Source organism: Stenella coeruleoalba, assembly GCF_951394435.1.
Source record: "Stenella coeruleoalba genome assembly, chromosome: 9".
Classification (NCBI taxonomy): domain Eukaryota; kingdom Metazoa; phylum Chordata; class Mammalia; order Artiodactyla; family Delphinidae; genus Stenella; species Stenella coeruleoalba.
Window position 1 is genome coordinate 92,871,750 of NC_137155.1, and position 27,582 is coordinate 92,899,331.

Consider the following 27,582-nt stretch of genomic DNA (forward strand, 5'->3'; position numbering starts at 1 on the left):
GTCTCAGATACAGAGGGCCGACTGTAAGTTACATGCGGATTTTTGACAATGCTGAAGGTCGAGCCCCGACCCTTGCACTGTTCAAGGGTCATCTGTACATATTTACTGGAGAAGGGTCAACATCTTTATATAACTAAGCCATTTTATTTGGCCAGGTAGTCTTCCATCCATGTGAGGAACAGGTTGCTCTGCCTCCATGATCAGTCTGCATAATTAGTGGACCAGGGCAAATACCAGTGGTCCAGACAGGAGTCCAGATTGTGGGACAAGCTGAGGTGTAACAGGGTGAAATTTAGAATGTGAATGGAGGAGACACATTTACTTTATACATTAGCCACACAACTGTAACGTCAGCCCCATCTACACTGAATTGCATGCAGGACGTATAATGAGTAGCAATCTCCTTCTCCCCCAGTCCCCCATACCCACACACTCTTCTGAGAGACTAATATTTTAAGTTTCTGTCTTTAGAGTTTCTGCTGGTCACCTCCTGTGGAAGAGCTTTAATTCCTAATCACGCTTCAAAAAAATCATTAAAACCTCGCCTTGCTTAGTTTTATGAAGGCAAAACTTCAGTGTGGGGATCTTGTAATTGGGTCAGAAGTGTGAAGAAATGACTGAGAATGTTTGACCAATTCCTTGGGACTTCTTGAGTCCCACCCCTCAGACCAGAGACAGAGAATGAGTCAAGATTGAGGTACAGTAGGTCCAGCTCTGAGAATGTCTTCTCCATCCCTACTAATTTCTTCCCATTAAAGCAGTGAGTGTGTGTGTGTGTGTGTGTGTGTGTGTGTGTGTGCGCGTGCGTGCGTGAGTGTTGTGTATGTTGTGTGTGTGTGAGAGAGAGAGAGACAGAGGAGACAGAGATCTCGCCTCTGTGGCTGCAAGGCTGGCTTTGGACTCAGTCACATAGGCAACTACTACCTGCTCTAATTTTAGAGAACCTGGGAATGGTCAAATGCCACTTAAATTCTCCTAACTGTGGCCCATAGAGAAAAGATCAGACTAATGAATCTATATCATTTTAAACTATCTGCTCCTTAAAGTGTGGGCCGTACATCAACCATCTCTAAATTATTGGGATATGAGGTTAGAACTCTGTACCTGTTCTAAGAAGAATACTGTCTTGTGAGTGGACAAGTAGTATATCTCTGTTATAACAGCTATTTTGATGACTATCCTCTAGTTCTAGCAAATGGAAAACTCTGGCAAGAGAAGCAATTCATTAGAATCTGATTACTCATTACATAGATATAGTAGATTTCAAATAAATAGATTAATCTAAGGATTTTTACTAACGGCACCAAAGTATTCATGGGTGAAAGGACACGTTATCAGTGATCTGCTCTAAAATACCCCCAAGGAAGCTGCAGATGTAAACGAAACAAGACTGTAAAACTGCCCCCAATTTTTGAAGCTAGGTTATTGGTACATCAGGACTCATTATACTATACTTCCTCTACTTCTGGTGTGTTTGAACATTTCCACAAGAAAAAGCAAAACAACAAGAAGAAAAGTATTCATGATAGACTCATAAGCTTTAAGATGACTTCCAGGCTTTATCTTACCCGGCCCACAGTCTTTCCTTGGAATTCTGTTCTGCTGGGAATGCTACTCATTAGACATAGATGTGCAAGGACTTCAAAAGAAGAAATGTGGTGGCCAAATATAAGGACCGCTAGTGAATATTGTTAATGATTGTCGTAATTATCACTAGACTGACTGCGACTGACAGCCGCTGCTTCTGTGCACTCTCTCTTGGTGTGGGAAGGAGATCAAGAGAAGGTCCCCTTCACGGTTCCTGGCTTTGCTGACCACCCTTGTCTTGGGAAGAGAGCTGCTAGGAGTCAGGAGCACCTGCGACCCTTGATGGGACGGGTCCAGGCCCAGCACGTGCTCACCGTCACTGCTGCTGATGGATCTGTGCAGGGAGCTGAACAGTACACGTCGGTGATGAACATGTTCTGCTTTTTTCTAAGGTATTGCAAACATTGCAAGATAAGGGCAAGGAAGACAATTGGGTTGAAGTAGGAGGGACCCGAGAGGTACCACTGCCTACTCGTCCCTTTCCTCAGTGAGCTCGAGATTATTCCTCCATATGTTGGTGAGGTCCATGGGCCCTTGTCTGAGAGCACTGATGCTGCACTGTTGCCTCTACAGGGCACGTTCTGGGGATACAAGTCAACTTCTCTCCTCCACCACCTTGGAGTTCCCTCAAGTGTGTCTCTGGTCTTCAGATTCTAGGCCCAACAGTCCAAAGCCCAGAGAGTTGCTTTCTGCTTAAGCCTGCTTCAAGTCTTCACTTCCTGTCCTGGAATCTGCCAGCTTCCCATTAAGCCTGGCAGTAAAAATGTCCAATTCTCATCAGGGAAACCAGACCTCCCAATGGTTCCCAGTGGGGCAGTCCCATCAAATACATCATAATCCAGCATCGGTATTTTTTCAGAGTCTGGAATGAATCAGTCTTAATTCAGTCTTCAGTAAATAATGTGGTAGAGCTTCACTTTGGCTTGTTTAAGCATTTTTTACATTTCTCCCTCCTAACTGAGGAGGCAATCAGGCTAGCATGTCCCTCCTCGGAGCAACAGACCCTCAAATATCTCATTTTCCACGGCCTTAGCTTTACTTTTGCAAAGGAACAGTCTACCTCGAAGGTGAATACAAGTTTCTACCTCCTGTGAATCCGATTTGAATTAGCTGGATTTCCCTGTTTCTGTCCTTCCCATCAGTGTCTCAGAGGCCTCAGAACTGAGGTTTGGTCAGAGCGGAGCTCTGAGTCTAGGAGCTTTCTCATCACTCAGCAGTGTCTGCAGAAGGAGAGTTTCCCCCAAGCATACAGTTTGGGGAACCCAGCCCTAAGATGCAAAGCTGACCTCCTCCTTGTACCTCTTACTCCTGGGAACATTACCTTCCTGCTGTGCAGAAATCCCTATAACAATGTGAACAACATTCCACCTTCAAAAAAGTCAAATACTGAGTATTTTAAACAAAATGAGATATGTTAATTTTACTTTCCCAAGTCCATTCAAAAGTAGTTTATGGAACACCCACATGTGTTCCACATTAAGGGAAAAATCCTCCCTCCTTTTCCTCTTATTGCCACAGGCTATTTGGGTTCCCCTTTTGACACCTCATCTCAACTATGATGCTAAGCTTTGTGCCTGGGATGGATGCCTGTGGTATTAACATGCACTGGAGCAAAGACGGGATCTTTCACAATGTGAAGAGGCTAAGGACAGAGAAAACAGTAAAGCATGACACCAGAAATAGTGGGGCTGCATGCCAGAGGCCAGATGTGCACCTCCAGGGATTCCCTTGGGCCATCAAGGTCGGCAACTGCCCAATTCTCATTGTTCTATTTTCCAAATCGGGAATATTCTTTTCGTACTTGTTATTATAGCTTTCTTATTCTGAAGCCTTAGCCGCAATCATCTGCTGAGTGATAATATATGGATGGTGAATGGTACAAGTTATATACCATTGGTCATCACGGTGGCATAGTTGCCTCCCTAGGCAAACAGTGCAGTCATAAGTAAAGGGAATTGAGAATTCTAGCAAGGCAGAGAGGAAAGGCAGGGGTGATGATAAAAACCAGCCTGGCCTACTGGATAACACCCAATACACCAGCCCCTGTGCCCTGGCTGCAGGCCCGTGATACAGTCAGAGGGTTTCAGGTTGGTCCCATCCTGCCTGAGAGCAGAGCAAGCCTTTAGCTGGCCTGGAGAGGTGACTAGCCACAGCCTTGAGAGGGGAAAACTGATCAGCACCAAGGCTGTAGTGAAGGAATTATATCACATGGCCCGCTGGTTTGTAAACAAGAAACTCACTCCGAAGCCCGGAATCTCAGTTAATAGGAATTTCTTTACCGGCCTCCCCTCCCTGTGGATGACTCTATTTTCCTTGGCCCCTGTGGGATGCCAAGTGCCTGACAAAGGTGAGCAGTGAGCTACCCTGTTGAGTGATTTGGAAAGTTTGCGTGGCCAGAGGGACTGGGGAAGGACAAAGGAATGATTGGGTGGTGTGCGCATCTACAAAAAGCTGGGGCAAGAGAAGGCGTTTAGCTGCAGAAACACTTTCACAATCACCCCCACCCCAGTTACTCTCCACTTGGATTAACCTTCTCATGAGTTCAGGTGGGAAATGGGAAAGGAGGGAGAAAAAAGAAAGGGGCGGAGGGATTGGTGAAGAGACAGAAGGTGGAAGATGGGTGACAGGCAATGAGTAACCAAAGACGATCGTGAGAAAGGACATTGAATTTGTTTCAGTCAAGACCAAACTCACCCTCAGCACCTCTCTGTGGGTCCACGTTTGTTGTGTAAATAATTCCTCATGTCCAGTCCCTCCAGAGTCTCCCCTGAGGGCACCGGGGGCTCATGTACGTCATTTTCCTTTTTCATGTAGTGCCTTTCACATGGTTTCTCCTACAAGGTGATATTGGTGGCCTTTTTTTTTTCTTCAAAGAGCTGTTTTTTTTTTCCCTCTCCATAGGGGCCTTTCTGAGAAAGAAATTGAATAATGTATGTTAAAGATATCTAAACAGTAAGAAAACATATTTTACACAATAAGGTGTCTGGGGCCCAAGTAATTGCTTTTTTCAAGTGATACATATATCTGCTTCTCTGTTTGCTGACCTTTCTACCTTTCTTTTTTTCAGTGGGAAAATGTGTCCGGTTCCCTAAAAGCTTTAACTGCTAATACCTGGGGGTGGGCGGAGGGTGTGGAGGTGCCTGAATTAGGACAGGTGTATCTGGCAGAGATCTCAGGTGTGTCTCTATTAGGGAGATGAACTCCCGCCAAGATATGTTAGCGACTGTTTAAGGATCATTATGATATCCAGGTGATACTGAATTCTAAGGAACTACTGCTAGCCACTGGGTAGGTGGGAAGTGGGGGAGAGGAGAGGGTGATATTTCTAAATGGTAGGTGTAAAAGAGTGAAAATAATTTCTTTCCAATAATGAGCTCATTCCCAGTTGGCGAATATGTATTTTTAAAGCCGTGCTAAATTAAAGAATCCAACTGTTTCCCTAGTAGTTTGTTGCACATGGGTTCAGGGAGACTGTGGGATATCCAGAAGCGTTCTATACATAATTGGATTTAATTGCTCAAAGAGTTACTGGAGCCTTCTTTAATCAGAATGGAAATAAGGAGAAGCTGAGATCACACAGATACGTGGTACTTAAGTGAGTAAACCAAGGGTGTGTCTCCATGTAGCTGTTAGTTGGCAGAAGGAAAGCGGGGCTAGAGTTAGGGAACTTGCCAGGTTACTTTCTTTCCTCCTCCTTATTTCTGCAGCTCTGTAGTGTTTCCTGCTGAGAGGTCTCCTTGCCTAGGTTGTAAAGCTCTTTGGCTGAGATGGGTGACAACGATGAGGACAAAGAACTGAAGCAGAAATTAAACTTTTCCTCTTGTGAGGAAGAGCATGAGAACGAAGGGCAAAAGGAAACACAAGAGAGCAAGGAGCCCCAGAGCCAAACCCCAGAGAAGCCTGGAGCTCAGGATTCAGGATCTGTTCAGGCGGCAGAGCTTACACCTGTCAGAACTCCCCTTAGTGACGTACGTGACCTCAACACATTTCAGGAAAAAGGCCAAGCGAGTCCAGGTCAGGGTCTGAGAACTCCAGTGTCACACTCTCTCACACGTCCTGAAACCCCAGCCCCGCCAGACAAGGGCAAGCCGCCACGCTGCGAGAGCCCCTTCACTCCCAAAGTAAGTCCATCGCTGGGGAGGAGGGAGCCAGGCCGCCGAGGTCTGTGTTCCTTCGGCGGACGGAGAACGAGGGCCCAGTCCTATGTATGTGTGGCAGATCTGTTTCACAGGCTGTATCTATCTTCAGTTACGTATTTCCTGGTGAAAATGAAGAAGAGTTTAAAGTTACCAGAAAACAGAATTAAGTGTCTTGCCAGCTGTCTTCTTAAAACCATTGGTGTAGGCCACAGATAAATCTTGGGTGGGGAAAAAGTTCCTAGTGAAAGAATATTGGAACTGGAAAAAATACTGAGATCTACAGCCTGACCTGTACTCTGCCTGTGAGAAAACCAAGGTCTCAGCAGAGAAAGTGGCCTGTAGCTCAGGCAACGGCAGAGAAAGGACTGAGAAACATGGTCTTTGGGGCTTGGTCTACTGTTCTTGCCATTACGCCAACTGGCTCTATTCTTCTGTGATTATTTACTAATATTTCCTAATATAAGAATGTTCACATTCACTATTTAACATATTTTTTGTCTCTTTGCTGCTGCTCTTTCCAGAAAGAAGTCCTCTCCCTTCCTTGGTCTAGTGAGGTACAGGCTCTCATATGTGAACACAGAGGTAACTTGTTGATACTCCTTTATAAGCTGAGGATGGCAACTAGGTAAAGGTCCCAAGTAAGCAGGTTCCTTTATCCTTGCTGTGATTGAGCTCCTATTATATCATTCATGTTATTAAAGCCGGGACTGGGGCAGGGTTACCTCTAATAGACTGGTGCCGCGGCGTGTGAGCCTTAGGCCTGGAATCAGCTCTGCTTCCCGCGGCCTCAGCTTGAGGTGCTTAAATCATCATAATAACATCTGTGCTACTGACGGCAGCACAGTCACTGTCAGCAGGTCTCTTTTGTACCTGCTGAGTATGGGTACCACAACTACCAGGAAATACTAAGCTTCTTGTTGGAATGGTAGACAAACTACTTTAATACGCTCGTGCGTCTGCCTGTGGGTTTTTCAATGGTCCCAGTAACCAATCAATTAACCATTTATTTTCTGAGAACCCACTGTGGGCTGGGAGCGCGAGGCAGTCTCTGGAAGGGGAGATGTGCCTACGGATACTATGTGAGAGGTGATTCAAGAGTGGTCAGAGTTCTCTGGGTGGACTGCTTCTCAGTGGGTAGTCAGGAAAGAAATGAAGGTGAAGGAAGCATATGAAGGGCAATGAAAGTTGGTATGGTTTTAATACATGGAAATTATGGGGAGAGTGGGCTAGGAGCATGGAGTTCAGAGCAAGCGTAAGCAGGAGGAGACGTGGCGCGGTATGTGTGTTTCATCCACTCATTGAAAACTTAATTGAACACCTTGATATGCTAGCAGACCTTCTGCTGGCAAACCCTTCACTACCTCAGAAAGGGCCTACAGAATGAATAAAGGTAAACAACAGTGGTAAATAAAGTTCAGATCAGGTGTGCTGGAGGACTTGTAGAGCATGATGAGGAATAGTGGGGAATTAAGTTTCGAGATATCCAGGACACCTTTCCAGAGAAAGTAATGTTTGAGAGCAGTCTTACAGGATGATTCGCAGTTTGCTAGGAAAACAAGGGAGTGAGAGCTCGAGGCTGAGGGAAAAGCATCTACCAAGCTATGGAGGGGAAAGATCACGCTACACCTGGAAAACCGCTTGTTATTCAGAGTGGCAGGGGTCTGGCAGTGAGGCCAGAGTAGGTAGGTAGCAGCTACACCGAGATTTTATCCTGAAAGTGTTGAGAGAGCCATTAAATGGTTTTGGTCAGAGGCAGTTTTGAAAAATCATGACCTTCATGTGAGGGATGGAATGGAGTGGGAGAGACCATGGGGGCAGGGCAGTATTCATAATAGATCTACTGAGAAAAAAGAAGGGCCTGAACTTGGATAGTGGTAGACAGTGATGAGTTGAGAGATGCTTAGGAATGGCTAACTGACTTGATGGAGGGGTTGAGGGAAAAGCAGGGACCTAGGGTGTTGTGAGGCTTCCTGCTTGTTTGACAGAGTAGATGGTACCTTGAATCAAGGTAGGTGACCTTAGAGGATGTACAGGTTTGGAGAAAGAGATGTGGTGTAAATCGTTGGATAAGTGGTTCTGCAATGCAGGAAAACCACCTAAGTTGGAGATCTGTATTTGGATATCATCAGCATTTAGGAAGTTGTTGAAGCCATGGGTGTGTATAAGTTTACACAGTCTGTGTGCCAGAGTAAGAAGAGGAGTGGTCCAAGCTAGGGACCCTAGAGATGCCAAGATTTGAGGGACAGAAAGAAAACAACATTTGGGAGGGAAACTCGAAATGCAACTGGGAAAGTACACACTTTACAAAAAATATAGTTTGGATCAAGGTCAGAGGAGAGAGGCCAGGGGGATGATAATTCGTAATGTTGTGCTAAAGACAGGGATGCAGAGGAAAGGAGGATTGGCTTAGTTCAGCCTTGCTCAGGGGATAGGACCAGAAATCATGGGAAACGACTTCAGGTCCCCATAAGGACTTCCTAGCACAATTATCTAGAGATAGCAGAGCTTCCTTAGGAGGTATAGTAAGGTCCCTGTGGCTAAATGCATTCAACGCTCTTTGATGACCACTTGGTAGAAAAACACTGTACCAGGGATTCAAGCATCAGGGAACTAATTGTACCAACTGGGCCTTTAAAGACTTTCCCAGTCCCTGTGATGTTGTGTCTTGGTGGGAGGTTGCCTCCCTCTCCTCTCACCATCTTCAGAAGTCAAGGAGCTATTCCCCAAATTTCCTTTTTGTTAATTGTCTGTAGTAAGAGCTGTTACTTATACAGAAGTAGCTACACTCTCTGCAACACGTTTATACTCTCAACCTGGTCATCTTTCCAGAAATTTTCAGTCTACTTTACTTCTAGGCAGAACTCACTTTCATACATCTTGTTGCAAGCTGTGTTCTTTTAGATTTCAAAAGGATTACTCATAATTCTATCATTTTGGCAATAAAATGCATATTAACATAATATCATTTGCTATATTGTAAGTGGAGTTCACAAAATCTATCAGCCCTCATATTTCCAGACTAGGAATTCTGATAGTCTTCCTTGATAGGAATACTTTTCCTTACTTTTATCTGAAAAGTTTCTAGGCCTTTTTGTTGTCCTTGAACTGTAGCAACTGGAACTATGTGAAACATACCAGGTGTGGATGCCCCACTGTTTCATATGTGACAGATGCATTTTATTTTCCATATGATAATCACCATCACAAGAAAACTGTTTCAGAAAATGATTTACTATAATTCTAACTTCATTTCCTGAATCACATTGACAACTGAGAAATATATAGTATAGTTTTATTTCTTTTGAACCAATACTCAACCCTTACAATAAACTTATGGGAAAATTGTTTGTCATTGATGGCTTTGTCTGATAATATCCCCAGGGCTGTTGACCCTCTGAACTCTAAGACATATGTAAAACCCTTGGCAAAACTCTTGACTGTGTCAATTTTTCTTCACTTAAAAAAATGTTAGGCTGCTATGTGTACTCTATAGCTTCTTTCATTTCTGCTTCTATCAGTCATTTAATGAGTATTTATTTCTGCTTCTATCATTAATCTAATAATGAGTATTCATTAGTAAGTTTAATAGCCATTCTTTGTAGCCTCACATTCTTCAATTACATTTTTATATACTGAATCATATTGTAATCTAGCTTCTGCTTCTACACTCGAAAGTCGTGTGCAGAGAATATCAAAACAGAATTCTTCTCCAAAGAGCCTCAGAGTACAATGATGACACTATGAGGTTACATCATGGCCCCTGTGTCTACTACTGTCCTCTTGAGGATCTATTACCAGCTATTCCTCTGGCCCCTGGCACTTAGATCATAATAGCATTCTGCCGTCTCATCAGAATTCTTTGTCTTTGATTTCTCCCCTCTGTCGTTTGATTTAGTTCTGGTTAGGTTTTAGGCCGATGTTCTCTTACTGTACCCCACTTGGAGTGGTAAGCCCTGCACATTTTCCTATTGACTGGTATGCTAGCTGTAGCCACTGCAAAGCCTTGCATCTTAAGGGCTTAGAGTATTACTTTTCAGTCTCCTTACCCCACTTCCTGGAACTTTTCTCAATTTGTGCTACATTTTTAGTGGACTTGGAAACTTCTTTTTCCATGTTTAGATAGTCTACGAAATCTTTCCCTTACAAAGTGATTATTTCTGAAACATCAATGAACTGCTGATGAATGGACTGTGCATTCCTTAAGAGCCAGAATTCACCTCTGGTCCCTTCAGCACCTAACCCAGCATCTGCTACTTAGTAGGTACCAGACAAATATTGGGATGAATAATTGAGGGGAAATTAACTATACAGTCTGAGAACATAAGCACCAGGTCTTCTAGAGTCATTTTCATTTGTCTAAGCTGAAAGGTCATCTTTAAAAAGCTGGAGGTAGGACTAGAATTGGTGGTCTCATAGCTGACTATCAGAATCGTCCAGGGGAAGAGGGTGGAGCTTAACAGAAGTACAGATTGCTGTGCTGATCCCAGGAATCAAAATATCTAGAGGTAGACTGGGAATCTGTATTTTTCATAAGAGAGCCAGTTACAATGTTTGCAGTGAACCAGATACCCTCTAAGGGGTATCTTTCAGCAATAACTTTCTTTGGTTCAAATATTAATTAACTAACTGATACAGAACCATTTTTTAAAAATTACCTCCATTCTGATTTGCCTTTTATCATCCTCATTCAGGGCCAGGTGAGCCAGTCGGGGATCTCTTCAACAGGGAAGCTCCCCTCCCGAAGCTCTAAGCATCTGAAGCTCACACCTGGTCCCTTCACCGATGCGATGACCTCACTGGCTCTGGTCAATATTAATCCCTTCACTCCAGAGTCCTATAGGAAACAATTCCTTAAATCCAATGGCAAGCGGAAAACCCGAGGCGACCTGTAAGTGTCCTGTTGCTATGACTTTTGAGAACTGATCTTACTATTGCCAAGTAGAAGGGGGAGTGTTAAACATTAGGAATAAACAAGAAGTCTGTCTGAATGAGTCGACATCGTGTTTATATATTCCCTCCTTTCTAAATGTCAGCGCTGGCTTTAACCTTCTTTGTCACAGAAATCTCTTTGTCTTCAGAGATGCTGAAGTGCACCTTAAAATGCCTTCTCTTTGAAAGAACAGGGCAGAGTAAGCAATAGATCTGTCTTATATTAGGGAGTTGAATGGGCTACGGAACTGCCCTCAAGGGCTCCCCTCTAGTTACTACAGAGTCCAGCAGTTGGGGAAGGTGTAGTGCTCGTTCCAGAGAGTATATTGCTGTTTTGAGTTTAGTGGTGTGACTGGTGACGAGAGCTACAGAGCAAGGATTTGAACTTCTGTGCACGTGATGGAAGGCTGGCTGAAGAGAAAAAGAGAGTGCTGCTTTTGGAGGTGCTAATAAATGGAAAGCCAGCTGCACTGTTCCACAAAGGCCACTGAATGGTAGAAATCACCTAAATAAGGACAGTGCAGATTACTCAGGGACATTTCTTTACTGTATCCTCAATGCTGCTTTTTTATAGACTGGAAGCACCTCTAAAACGGGCCAGTCATTTATGCTTAGATGTACTCAGCAGAATAAACACACAGCTAACAATCTAAAAGCCTGTAGAACAGTTAATGTGCTGTGTTCTTTCGGAATGCATGACTACATGTTAATCAGCCTTGTAGCCAGAATAGGTTTTTCTCAATACTATTTCCTGGATCTTAAGTAAACGGGACTTCAGCACAAGCACACTGGTCTATTCTTGTTACTAGTCCACTGCTTTTAGCTCTTTAGGATCTTTGTAAACCTTCAGAGTGAATGGCTTCACCTCTCACTGAAGCTAGCAGGAAAAGACTGCTGATTTGAATTCCTGGCCCTGAAAGTGATGACATTTTAGTACAATAACTTAGTGATGCTGAGAGGGTATTTTCCCCTCTTCTTCACTGTGGCGTTGTTATTTTATAAAGTGTTAGAATGTAGTATTAAATGTAAGTCACAAGTGTCCTGCATCACCTAATTTGCACGTGTGTAATGTCCTCCACTTGCCCCTTCTACCCTGTACTCGTCCAGAAGAAGAACCTAGCTGGCTGATCTAGAAACTGAAATTTTGCTTAAAGATCCAGGATGCATCTGCTCGTGCCAAAGAGGGTGTCCGTCAGAGACTTCAGCTTAATGAAAAGTAATTGAAAACATCTTAGCCAGGATTAGAGCACATTCTGCTATACTTACAGTTGGCTTGTGACCCTAAGACAGGCCGGGTTCTAAGGGAGGCGGGTGTTGCAGGGGAAACATATACTGGTGGTGAAGACCCCTTAGAGTTTCAGGTATGTTCTGCGCACTCTCTTGATCCGCATCTCAGCATACCTTGTTCCATTTGCCTAAAACCCTGTTCTTTTCTCTTAGCTGGTTCCTACTCATTTTTGGAATCTTACCTTACATGTCCTCTTTTTTGGGAAAGGCTTTTACTCTTCAAATAATGAATTGGGTGCTGTCTATGGTATCCCTCGATATCTTGTTTTTATCCTGTCCTAAGTTCTTGTATTGAAAATTTCTGTTTATCCCTGTGCCCAAATATAGATTGAAGAGGGGAAGTAATTGTCGTATTTACTTGTAGAGCCCCCAAACCTAGCATAGTACTAGGCTCAATAAGTGCTAATCATACTCTGATATCACTTTTTTTTTCCAAGTGAGGAAGCTGGTCCAGGAGAAGGCAAGGTAGAACAAGGGCTGCCTGCCAAGGTGAGCACAGTTCTTTGGTCCAGCCGTCGTAACACAGTCATTTCATCCTAATGTCTCCTTCTTTCTCCCTCCCTCCCTCCTTTCTCCCTTCTCTCCTCTCCAACCCTCCACATACCTTGTAGTAAATATGTTTTGCAGCTAAATTTATCTGGGCTCTTATCAGGGTCTATATTCTTAGCTAGTTGTTACCTTAGCAGACAGTGTCTAACAAATCTATTGCTGAACCATTACCTTGGAGTATTCTTCAAGGCTACTGCTACTGTCTTTGATCTGGGGAAAAATTATATACGCCAGAAGAAGTGAAGGGAAAATCAAGATATTTAAGGTCCAAAAATGAATAAGACAAAACAGAGAAAAAGGGCATAAAGCCAGAGGTCTAGACGTAAAATTTACCTCTTAAATGTGTCAGTATCCATTGATTTTTATAATGTTGATCTAGTATCCCTCATTTGATAATATAAACTAAGAAAATAATGCTGTAAATATTAATACCAGAGATGTTTGTTGCAGCCTTAACTGTAATAGCAAAAAAAAAAAAAAAAAAGGGGAGTACTGAATGTCCAATAATAGAAGAATGGCCAAGTAAATTATAGTTTAAAGTCAGTGGAATATTAAATTACCATTAAGGTGCTTGAACATAGGCATGTTTTCATGATATTATAATGTTCAGTGCATGTAAGTGGGAGGGGGAGGGTCGGGGAGGGGGAGGGGGAGGGAGTGATATGGATGGTAAGGTGGTACTTGGTGTCTGAGATGAGGCTGGTAAGGTAGCAGGTAAGCACTACCAGCGCCTTCAGGCCTCTGATCAGAAGTGTGGGTTCCTAACTGATTCACTTTGTTATAAAGCAGAAACTAGCACACCATTGTAAAGCAATTATACTCCAATAAAGATGTTAAAAATAAATAAATAAAATAGTAAAAAAAAAAAAGTGTGGGTGCCTCATGGGAACAATTAGGTTTGTCTGATTCTACAGCATCATTTTGCAAAAGCAATCTTCCTATTAGAGGAGATGGAGAGAGGGCTGGTAGCTGTAGCAAATCCAGACTTGGAGGAAACAGAGCTTGAGACTGGCTAAGGGCAAGGGAAGTTATAGATCTTGTTGATGAGGACTGGTTGGGACTGCATGTTGAACATGAAGAGCTAGTAAGAGTCAAGATATTTGAAACACTTAAAGTTGGATGGCAGAAATTCTTGCTAAGGAGGATATTGGGAAAAGATGAGTTCACAGAGACGAATCAGCTTGGACTGAGATTCATATAAATCTCTGCATATTTTTGTCATCATAACCACCATTTACTGAGAATTTTATATATATATATATTTGTAACATATATAATTCCCGTGTGATGTTTGACAGGACCCTGCTGCATAGTTGCTATGATCCTCATCTTACAAATGAGAAAACTGATAAAGGGGTTCAGTGATTGCTCGAGTTATTTACTAGCAGAGCAATGAGTGATGTCGCTAGTTGGCCAGTAGCGGGAGTGGTTGCTGTATCTGAGCACACATTCTGAAATAATCAATTTGACAATTTTGTTCTCCAGACTAAGATTTTTTTGGGAAGCAAACTGAACACAGTATGTTTATTCAACTTGAGATGAAACAGCAGCAGCCAGACTGTGAGACAAGTAAACAAGAGTCAAAGAGAGGTGTTCTCTTTGTTTAACATCCTCCTCCAAGAGCCCACCCGCTCCTTCAGCTCAGGACAGTAGCTCTGGCTGTGAGTGAGGTGTCCCCTCTAGGCACATATAGGGAAGAAGAGTATGGCCAGACAGAGGAAATAATACAGAAAAAGATGTAATAATATAGCAAAGAGAAATGCCAGTACAGAGTTGTATGACAGGTTATAAAGAACACAGAGAAGGTAGTCAGCAATTGTGGCAGGTTTGCAGAGGCGTTTGCTACCAAGAATATTGATGAATTTGCCTCAAAAGGCTTTTTGAAAACTTAGAGAAGTTTAGGAATAATATGCCTTAATTTTATTCTCACAATATGTTAGGGAGAATTATTTTTTTTACTGAAATATTTCAGAGATGTGTTCTACGAGAAACCAACATGGCTTCCCGCTATGAAAAAGAATTCTTGGAGGTGGAAAAAATCGGGGTTGGGGAATTTGGTACTGTCTACAAGTGCATTAAGAGGCTGGATGGATGTGTTTATGCAATAAAACGCTCCACGAAACCTTTGGTAGGATCATCAGATGAGTGAGTACCTTTTAAATGTACTAGAAATACACACTTGGATTTGTCAAAGCATTTTGAATCAGGGCACTGACGTCATTTGCTACATTTTTTTAATCACCTCCCCCACCCCCGACCCACTGAAAGTTGTCTAACATTCATAACCTTTCTGAATTTTCAAGATCAGAGATAAGTTATTTCCTGAAATATACCATGAGCATTTGGGATCATGTTGTGTTTTTGTTTTGTTTTTTTATAGTTCTTGTGGCTTTTACTACTGATCTTACTGGTTTTTTTTTATTTTAACAAATAGATTTATGGAATGATCTTCTGGTGCCTGTTTAGTTCATCAGAAATATTACCAAGTTATTATTAACTCACTGGTTATCTCTACTTTGCATTAATAATAAATTCAATAGTCAAGTTTCAAAGTTTCCTTCCTTGTAAGCAAGGAAAAACTAACAAAAATTTAAATTTCATTCCCAGAACTAAATGTTCAAGAGTTCTTCCTTTCCACAAGGAAAACAAATATTTTCAGATTCAGCCACTGCTTTTTATGAACTCTGGGGAATATAATACTAAAATGCTGAATCTGACATCAGTCTTTGGAATTCTTCATTTGAATAATGAAATTGATCAAGTACTATAGTTTGCTTTTTGTGTGTTGGATTTCCTATTGCATAATGAATATCTGCCCCCCAAGACTGCCCCTGTGACTACATCATACTGGCTGAGTTTAATATTGACTATAATGATTGTTTAGCCTTCATAGGGAAGGTAGAGGGCCCATCACAATATCCACCATCAAGTCCATTTCTTCTTAAGCCCATCAGGGTTTTTAGATTGTGATACAGTGAAAATAAGAATCAAAGCAGCTCTGGGCTTCCCTGGTGGTGCAGTGGTTAAGAATCCGCCTGCCAATGCAGGGACATGGGTTCGAGCCCTGGCCTGGGAAGATCCCACATGCCGTGGAGCAACTAAGCCCGTGCACCACAACTACTGAGCCTGAGCTCTAGAGCCCACAAGCCATAACTACTGAGCCCACGTGTCACAACTACTGAAGCCTGCGCACCTAGAGCCCGTGCTCCGCAACAAGAGAAGCCACGGCAATGAGAAGCCCGCTCACTGCAACAAAGAGTAGCCCCCGCTCACCACAACTAAAGAAAGCCCGTGCACAGCAATGAAGACCCAACACAGCCATAAATAAATAAATAAATTTATTTATTTAAAAAAAAAAAAGAATCAAAGCAGGTCTGCTGCTGAGGTAATAACCACCCAAGATTCCTCTCTACATATGTCATGTTCAATCAAAAAACCATGGACTTTGGTCCAGGACAACCAAGGTTCTGGTCTTAGATCTACTATCACCAGCTTGACTTTGGGTCAGTCACTTAACTTTCTAAAGCCTTAATCCTTGCCACTATATCATACTGAGGCGTTACAAACATTAAATGTGATAAAATAGTAAGCAAGCAGTGAACGCTCAGTAAATGTTCTGCCGTTGTTAGTAATGCCTCAGAGCTTGTCTTTTAAAAGCCTTTGTATGTCTATTATCTTGATTCAGTTTTCTCAGTGCTTTTCCGTCTCTTAGGAATTTGGCTATGCATGAAGTTTATGCTCACGCGGTGCTTGGGCATCACCCCCATGTGGTACGTTACTACTCTGCATGGGCAGAAGATGACCACATGGTCATTCAGAATGAATACTGCAATGGTAAGTACGTGGTCTAATATCTATGGAGAGGGAGATGAACTTTTAAGTCTTCAGAAAAAAATCTCTGCCTCCTTCTTGTAGCTTATGGCAGGTATATTAGAGTCATACCTAAAAGTCTGTACTACTGTTTTGTTTGGAAACAGACAGCTGGAGAAAATGAGTTGAGCTGGAAAGGAATTTCAGGCTTATGCTGTTATGTGTTTCTTTCAAAGCTGATGCACAGCTAATACACAGAAGCTATCACATCCTTCACACTTTAGTTATTACTTAAAGAGAAAACTTTCACCCTGGTGGTTTGAATGGTAAATCATCCTTTTACCATTTACTAGGTATTCTAAAAGATGTAAGCCATAGTCCCTACGATTTTGGGGAAGGGGTGGTAAACTTATATAGCCAACTTCTGATTAACTTTGAAGTGGATTCCTGTGTTTGGGGATTGTTCATGTTTCTTGCTTCTTCTGACCTTTGAGCTTTAAGTATTCTCAGAAGAGTAAGGGCATGGGGTGGGGTGCTGGGACTGAAACTTAGTGACCTCAGATATATTCTCCTAGATCCTTCAGGACCATATATACATCGTAACCAGTAAAACCTTTTTTTTTCCTGGGCTACTTAAATTATAAAGAGTGGTCCTTCGGATTAACGTATTTCTAATCCATGATTAATATTTCTAATCTATGATTAAGGGGTGACATAACAGTAGTTGTGTATTGTTATTCTCGGAAATACATTTTCATCAAAATGTTCAGTGGTAAAGTAGAAAAGTGCTACCAGTTGAATAGAAGCTTGCCATCATTTTAGGATGCATCCATATTTTACAATCCATATTTTAGCCACAGTAATATTGGATAACGGCATCCCCCCCACAACATGTACACCCACCCTGTGCTTCTTTAATAGTACAGTCTGTCTTTGGGTAAGTTTGATGACCACTGGATAGCCCTGAGTATGTACGTCCAGCCTGGCTTTTGAGGGCAGTGATCACTGATAAAGCTTCATCACCGTATACATGATTGATTTTATAAGTAGGTAAGTAAATAACATTACGAGTTGCTAAAAACATAGAAAATGGTATAGAAGGCATATCCTATAAAATAATGATTTGGCATTTCCCTTATTGTTTCCTTAGAGCCTGATTTTCTCATAGCCTTACCTGTGAACTTCATGAGTTTTTTTCCTTAATAAGCTCACCCCAAATCCCTTTTTCTAATAGTTTCTTTGGGATTAAAAAATGGACCCTTTCATTATACTTGTGATTGAGAGGTTGAGACTTTCTTATCATCTTCTCTTCTTAATTTCCTCTTATCATAACCTGAGATTGCCTATTCTTTTTCTCTCTTCCCTCTCTCTATAAAGAAGATTGATTTTATTTCCATGACATGTAGCTACTAACAAAGAGAATATCAAATTAAAAAATTAATAAAGGGAAACACAACTAATTTTAACCTGCAGGCAATGTAAATTTTAACTGGGGCAATGTAAAAGTTTCAAATTTTCAAAAAAAATAAGATGAAGTGATCTATTACAAATCATCTTCTAATTCTTTTCAACATTTCAATACCTTCTATAGGCTCGACACTGTATTAAGCTCTAGGGTGAGAAATACTGTAGAATGAGATAAGGTAAGTAAGTCCTTATCTTCGAGGAGCTTTATTCCATCTCCTCTGTTAAAATGAATACAAAAGAGACAATCTGATGCAAAGCCATATGGTACAACTGTGGATACAAAGCGTTCAGAAAGGATGAATGTGAACAAGAGGCAGTGTGGTGGGACGGGCCTGGGCTTTAAAGTCAGGCAGACCTGGGTTCAAAATCCAGCTCTGTCACATAGTAGTTGTAGGATCCCTGGGCTGTCATTTAATCTCAATGAGTAAAGAGACAGTAATATTTACCTAAGGGAGTAGTTTGAAAATTAGCAGCAATATATGTCAAATGCTAGCACAATATCAAGTCCCAATACATAGTAAGAACTTGATAATACTTGTCATTAGCATATCCGGAGAAAATCTCATAAAGGAGGTAAGACTTGAATGAGACCTTGCAGAAGGATTCCTAGAGTTTAGGCAAGGAGAAGGAAGACCACCCAGTTAGGGGAACAGCAGGCAGGCTAAGAGCACCGTGCTGGGAAGGGTCTGGCCTAGCAGATGGTAAGGAGACTAACAGGCCTGAGGTGACCCTACAGGAGGAAATAAGATCAGCAAGGTAAAGGGTGGGAAGACTGCAGTGAGCCGTGAAAGCCAGGCAGTGAGTCTGACTAGATGGGATAGATTACGGGGAATCATTGTTTGTTCATCATGGAGGTTCACCAGCTTCACTCAACGCTTGCCAATTAAAATGGGACTGTGATTTAGCAAAATGTAATTCACATACATTGAACCTTTCATATGTGAACTGATCATGGAAAATAAAGCATGCCCTTATACCTTGTTTGTAGTTAAGGATAATCCATGTTGAGACTTTGCCTGATGGCTCTAAGTAAAGGATAATAAGCCCAAAGTATGTGTAAAGTAGCGGAGTAGTCGGTGCCTCATTCTTTCCACTCCCTCCCCACTGCATCCTCTCCCTCTTTCTCACCTCTTCATCCTTATGCCCTGTTTCCCCATGCCCACCCTTACCCCTCACCCCTAGCCTCTCATAGCAGTCCGGCTGGAACATGTACTCTTATGGTGTTAACTCTGATTATAAGTTAGATGATTTTGATAACTTAGATTTTAACTATTAGAGGCTAACAGTCATCTGATTTCCCCTCCTGTCCCTCCTGAACCCTGAACTAATCAAAAGTTCCCTGCTTCTCTGACACCCTAGCCAAGATCCCCTACGAGCCACCTCTGGGCCAGCCTCAGAAATCTGAAGGTTTTCCGGTAGCAGGCTGATTCTGCAACAAGGATTCTAACCGATTCAGGACTGAATGATTAATCTCTCCCTAAAGGCAGTATTTTCTTTTGACGTCTCTGTCACGGAAGTTTTACAGGGCATGTTCCCCTAGAATGGTGGTTCTCATACTTGCTCAAGTGACGTGACATTCAGAAGTCTGTGTCTTCTGTGGAACACCATGAATACTGGTTATATTTTTCCACCAAATAAGGAACAACTTTACCAGCAGAAAAATATGCTTTGTGTTGTTGGTGGCAACCTAAAATCAAGATTGTGAGAATACAAATGTATGAACACAATATCCTGTTGAGTCGTTGGCCTGCTCTTTGCATTTCATTGTTGGAAGGCATTTGCTATTTATTTGTTTCGGTATCTGTTAGGCCTCAAGAGCAGACAGGAAAACATGGATATGTTTTTCTTAAGTTTTTTTTTTTTTTCCTGCCAAGTAGGGTGAGTATCTTTATTTTATCTAAAGGAAGGAATTCAGCAACTCATCTCATAAAGGTGGTTTGAAAAGAGCTGCCAGGAGCTGGCTGTTTTCTCCTAGGGCACAATGCTGGCAGGAGCCAACTCCAGGGGGTACCTTGGGTTACAGAGCTAAGGCTCCAGTGCAGCTGGGTGAGATTAGGAGGTATTAAGTTTACAGTTCATTCAGTATTGCTATGTCTATAAACACGTACTTCCTTGTTAATACTATTTAGTAAAGAACAGTTAATTATGCTCTTCTATAAGAGTGTGTGGACGACCAGCTTTAGCTCTAGCAAAATGAGGATATTCTAATACAGTCGTATAAACGAGTACTTTCCAGTAACTTCTACTCTTCTAATTACCTCTTGGCTATCTTTAATATTACCTATAGAGATTCTAAGTAACTAAAAGTGCTGCTAGTACTGGTCTAGTTACCCTTACTAAATATCTGCAGCTCTTCAGGGGATTAGAAATACCTCTGCTTATAATCTAAAGGAACATATTAAGTGGATCCTAAGTAACCTAGGATGCTTCTTTCTTTCCCTACCTTTCATAGGGTCCTTGACTCAGCCTTTCTTTTCCCTCTGTTGCCAGAATAGACATTCAGTTCAGAAAATACTTATTACATGCCAGACCTTGGCACAGTGAAGATGAATGAGCTGTGGACCCTGTCCTAAAGGAACACCGGGGCTAGCGGGGACCCGGGGGCTTTGTCGCAGCTCATAACCTTATCCGCAAACTTAGTATTGAGGTGACTGCACTTTTAACAAGCACAACGCACTCTTTCTTTACTTATTCTTCCTTTCTAATTAATGTCTCTGACATTCCATAAATTCTTTTCTCAGAAGACTCCCAGGGGAAAAAAAAATAACCTTTACTTTAGCCCTTTTTGTGTTTCTGAAAGGGGCTGAATTCTCCTTTCTGAACTTATTTTAACATGGCAGCTCAAGCTTTAAATTCAGTTTCACATAGATACTTTAAAATATCGATTTCCTTAAAAGTACAGTTACCATCTCAGATCCTCCTGTTCTGATATATACTTGGAGGGTGGAGCTGTGGGCTTTCTGACAGGGGGTCCCAGGAGTCTCTAATGCGACTGAAGAGGCTGCCAACAAATGCTAATTAATGAAACAAAGGGTTCAGAAGCATTCTAATAACTTAGGATAGGAGCATCTAAGATCAGGTAGTCAGATGAGCCGGGGCCTTATCTTTTTATTGATAAACAATGATAAATAGTTGATATACAAACACGGTGGCTCAAATAGGGTTTAGGTGTATATGGAGGTTTTATATTTTCCTTGGGTCAGCAATCATTACATGTTCTTATTTCATGATATATATATATTTTTTTTTTTTTTTTTTTTTTGCGGTGTGTGGGCCTCTCACCATTGTGGCCTCTCCCGTTGCAGAGCACAGGCTCCGGACGCGCAGGCTCAGCGGCCATGGCTCACGGGCCCAGCTGCTCTGCAGCATGTGGGATCTTCCTGGACTGGGGCATGAACCTGTGTCCCCTGCATCAGCAGGCGGACTCTCAACCACTGCGCCACCAGGGAAGCCCTCATGATATATATTTTAATGGAATGAAACTTGAAGCCAATTACATTAAAATTACTAATGGCCTATAATTACTAACTTGATACCAACATGGAATTATTCCTCAACACCATAGTAGCTACATGACTAGGCCTGATTGGCCTTCTGGTTAATAACTAGGTAAAGCTTTTAAAATGTTAGTTGGGGCATACTCAAAGCAATAGGGCCACATATTGGATACCTAGGATATGGCATTTTCTTTTCCTCTTTAAAGGCCCTTAACTCCTCTTTCCAGTATGTCTGTGGTATAGACAGGGATCAGATCTTATGTTTCAGACTGACACTGAAGCAGTTTATACTTGCTGGACTGCGTTCACTCATGAGGAATTTATTGAATACGTACTATGCTTTCATTTATAAGATTCATACCTTTTCTCTCATTTTGCGGGGCTACTCTCTGTTTTTCTTTCCCAGGTGGGAGCTTGCAAGCTGCTATATCTGAAAACGCAAAGTCTGGCAATCATTTCCAAGAGTGCACACTCAAAGACATCCTTCTACAGATTTCCCTTGGGCTTAAGTACATCCACAACTCTGGCATGGCACACCTGGACATCAAACCTAGTCAGTACAGCTCTCCTCTGGCCGTATTTAGTTCTTTCCCCACTGTTGTCAGAATCTGTGCCTGCGTGTCTATCAAGTGTCAAAGATGCTGTTTGCTGGCAGAATCCCTTTCATCAGTTCCCCTTTCCCCCTCCCCTGCCCAAATTTCAGTTAAAGAGCTTTAACCATTTCCCCCCGGGCCTAGAGGACAGAGAGTAAGGACTCCCAGATAGTGAAGCAAAAGTATGAAAATAAGTGTTTAATTTACCGCATAGATAAGTGACAGCATATTGGCTGCATCCTGACTTTTTACAGCTAGTGCTCTACTCTTTCTAACTCAGCCCTGATCGAAGTGAGCAGAAATGAATGGTTTAGGCACTCATTAATGTGAAATGTGAGGAAATGTTGTTACTATTCTGTGGTTTTGATTATTTCTTTGTTTTGAGGCCACCAGCCTCTTCAGAGGATGGAGTATGTTTGAGGTTTAAGTTTCACTGAAATAGGTATTATCAATCACTCAGCTGTTCAGAAGTAGTGTGAGAGATTCCATGGAAGAAAAGAAACCTTGGTAGTCTTGTTACATGCACACAGAAAAGGAGGGTGACTGAAATGTTATTTACAGAAAAGAATCTCGGGTGAAAAAGTTTAGGATTCATTACTTAACGACAATTCTGTATTTTTTCAGGTAACATCTTCATATGTCATAAGATGCAAAGTGACTCTCCAGTAGTCCCAGAAGAGATTGAAAATGAAGCTGATTGGTTTCTCTCTGCCAATGTGATGTATAAAATTGGTGAGTCTGTCTTGTAACCTGATTGGTATACTATTATCCTATAAAATTTATGCTGATGACTCTACTCCATTTATTCCAGTTTTAAGAAAGACATGCTTTTAAAGAACTCTATTTCTTTTTTTCTTTTTTTAGGTGACTTGGGTCATGTGACATCAATAAGCAAGCCCAAAGTGGAAGAGGGAGATAGTCGCTTCCTGGCTAATGAGATTTTGCAAGAGGTATAGATTAGGGAAATGGAGGGTATTTTATAATCCATTGAACATTTTGAGTTTCAAATGAATGTTGACAGTGCAGGAAATGAAAAGTATATATTTATAATTTAAATTTATATTATCCTTTTTCTATCCAGAATGGAGACCAAAGATAGGAGAGAAACTTTTGCAAAAAAAGCGTGGGGAAAGCTGGCTCAAACATGGATTAATCAAAATTTTTACTGTTTTTCGTGAAGGTCCTTTCTACTTCTTAGAATTCTTAAATTTACGGATTTCCTAGTAGAAAGGAAGCTGTTATTGGTTGAACCCATCTTTATCATGCTACTATCCTTTTGATAGCACCTCCAGCTTTGGTCATTGGAATGACCTTCAGTTATTGCTCACCTTCTAAGATGTCTGTGAGTCTGGCCTAGGAAGGATATAACTTTCTACAGGATAAAAATCAGGGGGGAAAAAGAGGAGTCTTTCCTATCTGTGATCAGACAATCTATGCTTCAAGCCTCTTTGAGCCTGAGAGAGCAAAATGGCGCTGAGATTCTGCCTCAGACTCTTTGGGGCAGGGCAGTGCTAATCAAGTGGATTTGTGCCCTGAGATAGACCACTATCTTCCCTAGAGATAGACCACTAACCACAGCAGATATAACCTTGCCCACTGCATCTGTTTAAGTTCATGTGCATTCAAATGAATCTCTCTTACCAGTTGTGTTTTAGTCTAGACTCCCTTCACTTGGCGAACTAACCGGCCTTCCTGTCTTCTGTTTTGAAGAATTATCAGCACCTTCCTAAAGCAGACATATTTGCCTTGGGATTGACCATTGCAGTGGCTGCGGGAGCAGAGTCATTACCTACCAATGGGGCTGCGTGGCATCACATCCGTGAGGGGAATCTTCCAGACATTCCTCAGGAGCTCTCCAAAGAATTTCACCAACTACTCAAGGTGGTGTCTCTAATGAAATGAAGAGAGGATGGAAATGTCTGTTTTTTAAAAAATGTAATGGCAAGTAGGTGGGAAAAGGGAAATGATGGTGCCATTGACAGCAGGGAAGCATGACTAGGAAGCCCAGAAAAACAGGACAGACTGAAAGGTTCTCTAGGAAACTTAGAGCATATCATGAAAACCTTTTGTTATAGTTTAAAACTCCTATTGTATTTTTCATTTACCCTTCCTAATAACCCCGTGAGGTGGGCAGATGAGGAAACCAAGACTCAGAGCAGTTCCTTGACTTGTATTTCACTTTCGATAATTAATTCCAGAATCAAACCTGCTCTTAGGCTCCTATGTCAGGGTTTTAACTACAGTCAATGGTAACAGTGATGTTACTCAAAAAACTGAATTTTGCTTGTATAGAGGAAATAGAAGTTACTTTATTGATGGATAACTGACAATCCCACCAGTTATTTGAGCAGAAGAAAGGCATAATGTTAATTTAGGAATCTATGTGTTCCTTGTCCTTAATGATACCTGAGTATGTGAAGGGACAAGGAAAAGAAGGTATTATGTTGAAACAAAGAGAGGTACAAGAATACCTACACTGTCAAGAAGCTAGAATTATACTAGAAAAGCAATGTATATGTAAGACTTACTTCATAGCTGAAGGAACAGGATTGGTTAGAATCCCTAAAATAGCCTTAGAAATATCTGCTCTCTTGGAGATTAAATTTGAGTTTCACAGTTTACCTGAACACTTCTGCTTTCCTGAAAGAAGGCAAACCTTTCCTCACAGTGGTCTTCTGTTCATAGTCTAATCACCTATTTCTATGTGTAAATTGCTCTTAGATTTAGTTGATTCTAACTGAGTACCTCACTGCTGTCCCTGTGCTAGGTAATATGCATATGTGAATTCATTTAATTCTCACAATAGCCCAGAAGGTGAATATCGCTATCCTAAATATAGGAAAGGGAGACTGAGTTTCAGCAAAGGTACGTGATTTGCTCAAGGCTACATAGTGGTGGAGCTGGCTCTGAACGTTGCTCCCCAAATGGAAGGGTCAGTGTTTTCTTCATTATTCAACACTACTAATTTCCATATATTAGGTATTTTCAACTGTATTCCAGTCATTTTAGGCTATACGCATCCTCTACCTGAAGATAAATGCTGTAGGAATACTGTCATGGTGGGATATCCTTAATTAATTTTAAGTGAAAAATGAGCACGTTATGGTAGAAAGTGAGCTGAACTAGCAGTTGGGTAACCCAAGTTTTAGTCTTGGGCCTGTCAATAACTGAGACAAGCCACTTTCTATCTCAGGACCTCAGTTTCTTCCTGCTTAAAATTAAGGCAATTAAGCTGGTTCATCATTCATCCAGCTCTAAAATATGCTACTTAAGGACAACTCAAAGGTATGGATGGCTCATGCTACCAGATAAGGATGATATTCCTCTCCCAGGTGGAGCTAAGTTTTCATTTATTTCTTCCCTTTGCACAAAGGAGAAGCGAGTTTCACAAAATCCACCGGCAGAAGCTGGGTTGGAGTTGGCTTGGGGGGGAGATTTTTCTCAACAGTGAAGGTTCTATTTCCTCCTCTTTGGTCCTACCTCATCAGAACATGATCCACCCCGATCCAGCAGAGAGACCTTCTGCAGCAGCTCTGGCCAAAAGTCGAGTTCTCTGTCCCTCCCTGGGGAAAACAGAAGAGCTTCAGCAACAGTTGAACTTGGAAAAGTTCAAGACAGCCACACTGGAAAGGTAGATTTTGGATGCTGGAGTTGAGAAAGAATCTATTGATGTACTACTCACAGTGACATGACTGGTCTGATGTGTCTTCTCTATGGATTCGAGTGGAATCCAACAGTATGACACAGGGGCCCCTGCCCACAAGGAGGCTAGTAGCATGGGGCCCTTTGTAACAAGGGGCTGGATGCTCCGTGACTAGACGGCTTGAGAGAGAAAATTCCAGTCAATGCAAATGAATACAAGGAAATACAACTGGTAAAGAAAAATTAGCAGGATTCTGAGTGACCAGAGTTTTAAAGTAACTGGTGGATGATCACCTGATATAAGATAACCATAGTTAAAGAGGGAAGATATCTATTAGAAATCCATTAAATCTTGGGGGCAGGCAGATATTCTGTCTTGGCAAATGTTTAGAGAAAGAGGTATTTTTCCAAGCCAAAGGAAGCAGTCCTATTACTTACGCATGTAAGCTTGTATTCATGCATGCATTTATTTATTAACCTATTCCTTCATTTAACAAATTAATTAATTAAATAGGGTGGGCTTGGTATTATAAAGGTCAGGAAGTGGTGTTTGAGCACGGTTCTGAAGGCATTTTAAAGTAATTATTACATACTGTGAACTGTTGAAAATATAAAAGCAGATGAGAAATGGTCCTTGTCCAGAATAAACTTAGAGGTCCAGTTTCTTTTGGTTGCACAACCCATCTTAAAATGATTAGTTTGAAAAGTCCCCCAAATGATTTCGTGGCAATGAGTTGTGGAAGCTCTAACTGAGCCTTTAGTCAGGTAATCCTTCCTAATAAGCAACTCAATAATTTTTTGCTTTTTGAAATTGTCTAGACCAGGGGTTGGCATACTTTTCTGTAAGAACAAGATAGTATTTCACCCTTTGTGGGCCATATGATCTTAGCTGCAACGACTCAACTCTATTGGAGTGATGTGAAAGCGGCCATAGACCGTATACAAATGAATGGGAATGGCTGAGTTCCAGTAAGACTTTATTTACAGAAACAGATGGCAGGCCAGATTTGACCCATGGGCTGCGCTTCGCGGACCCCTGGAGCTTTCATCTATAGCCTCTAGAGTTGTTCTCTTATTTTTCTTTAATTTTAAAGACCATTTATGCCCCAATCAGTAGAATTCAGTAAGCCAAGCCTGCTGTGTGTTGAGGCATGTGTGAAGTAGCCATTTTTTAAGATAATCACAAGAGCTAATTTTCTATTCCGTGTATAATTCAGTCTTGTTTCTATAAATACTGAAATAAAAAGAAAAATCTCTATCAGTTTTTTTTTCACTTTTTAGAAAATTTTTATTTTAATTTTTTTTAAACATCTTTATTGGAGTGTAATTACTTTACGATGGTGTGTTAGTTTCTGCTTTATAACAAAGTGAATCAGCTATACACATACATATATCCCCATATCTCCTCCCTCTTGCGTCTCCCTCCCTCCCACCCTCCCTATCCCACCCCTCTAGGTTGTCACAAAGCACCGAGCCGATCTCCCTGTGCTATGTGGCTGCTTCCCACTAGCTATCTATTTTACATTTGGTAGTGTATGTATGTCCATGCCACATCTATATCAGTTTTGATCATAAATATTATCTCTAATTTAGGACTAAGTAACGTACATTTTTCCTCTTTAATTCCAGGGAACTGAAAGAAGCCCAGCAGGCCCAGTCCCCCAAGGAATGCCACAGTGTCCCTGGGGTCTCTGGGACCCCCACGGGATCAAGAAGCACCAAACGCCTGGTGGGAGGAAAGAGTGCCAAGTCTTCAAGCTTCACCTGGGGGCAGTCTTCCCCATAAGAACTCCTTTCACACCAACTCACCTTTTATCCCCCAAATAGATACCGACTGTGTCAACCTTTCTCTTGTAAAGGGAGAAACTAATGGACTTGGGTGCCCAAAGATTTCAAAAGCCACTCCTAATTTAGCATTTTCAGCCAAGATCCTACAGCTATCAAGACTTCCTAGCAGCAATGGTCGTAGGTATTATCATTGGTAGCCATTTCTCTTCTCTCTTGCTACATTCCTAACACCACCTGTCAACAGTTCGTTCACTTCTCAGATTTGTTGGTGCGCAGCGGGAAAGCATGGACCTC

At 41.7% G+C, this 27,582-nt stretch overlaps 2 protein-coding genes and 1 long non-coding RNA gene across 3 annotated transcripts in view; 1 reads left to right on the plus strand and 2 right to left on the minus strand.

The window, feature by feature from the left end:
• The window catches only part of DENND11 (DENN domain containing 11), a 54,687-nt gene extending 49,332 nt beyond the window's left edge, over window positions 1-5,355 (minus strand). Inside the window, exon 1 of the mRNA XM_079931270.1 lies at window positions 4,282-5,355. The gene's annotated coding sequence lies outside the window, so the exon portion shown is untranslated. The remainder of the gene's footprint in view (window positions 1-4,281) is intronic.
• On the plus strand, window positions 5,355-27,404 carry WEE2 (WEE2 oocyte meiosis inhibiting kinase; the record flags this gene model as incomplete). The annotated part of the gene is made up of 11 exons (XM_079931265.1): window positions 5,355-5,708; window positions 10,418-10,614; window positions 12,380-12,431; window positions 14,464-14,636; window positions 16,204-16,325; window positions 21,672-21,818; window positions 22,483-22,590; window positions 22,723-22,808; window positions 23,569-23,739; window positions 25,347-25,489; window positions 27,130-27,404. The coding sequence occupies 11 exons, from the start codon at window positions 5,355-5,357 to the stop codon at window positions 27,284-27,286; spliced, it is 1,710 nt and encodes a 569-aa protein (XP_079787391.1). The 3' UTR covers window positions 27,287-27,404.
• The window catches only part of LOC307191306, a 28,158-nt gene continuing 6,290 nt past the window's right edge, over window positions 5,715-27,582 (minus strand). The window contains exons 2-4 of the long non-coding RNA XR_013829686.1: window positions 25,339-25,421; window positions 23,652-23,748; window positions 5,715-5,846 (exon numbers count right to left, since the gene is read on the minus strand). This is a non-coding gene — a long non-coding RNA (uncharacterized lncRNA). The remainder of the gene's footprint in view (window positions 5,847-23,651; window positions 23,749-25,338; window positions 25,422-27,582) is intronic.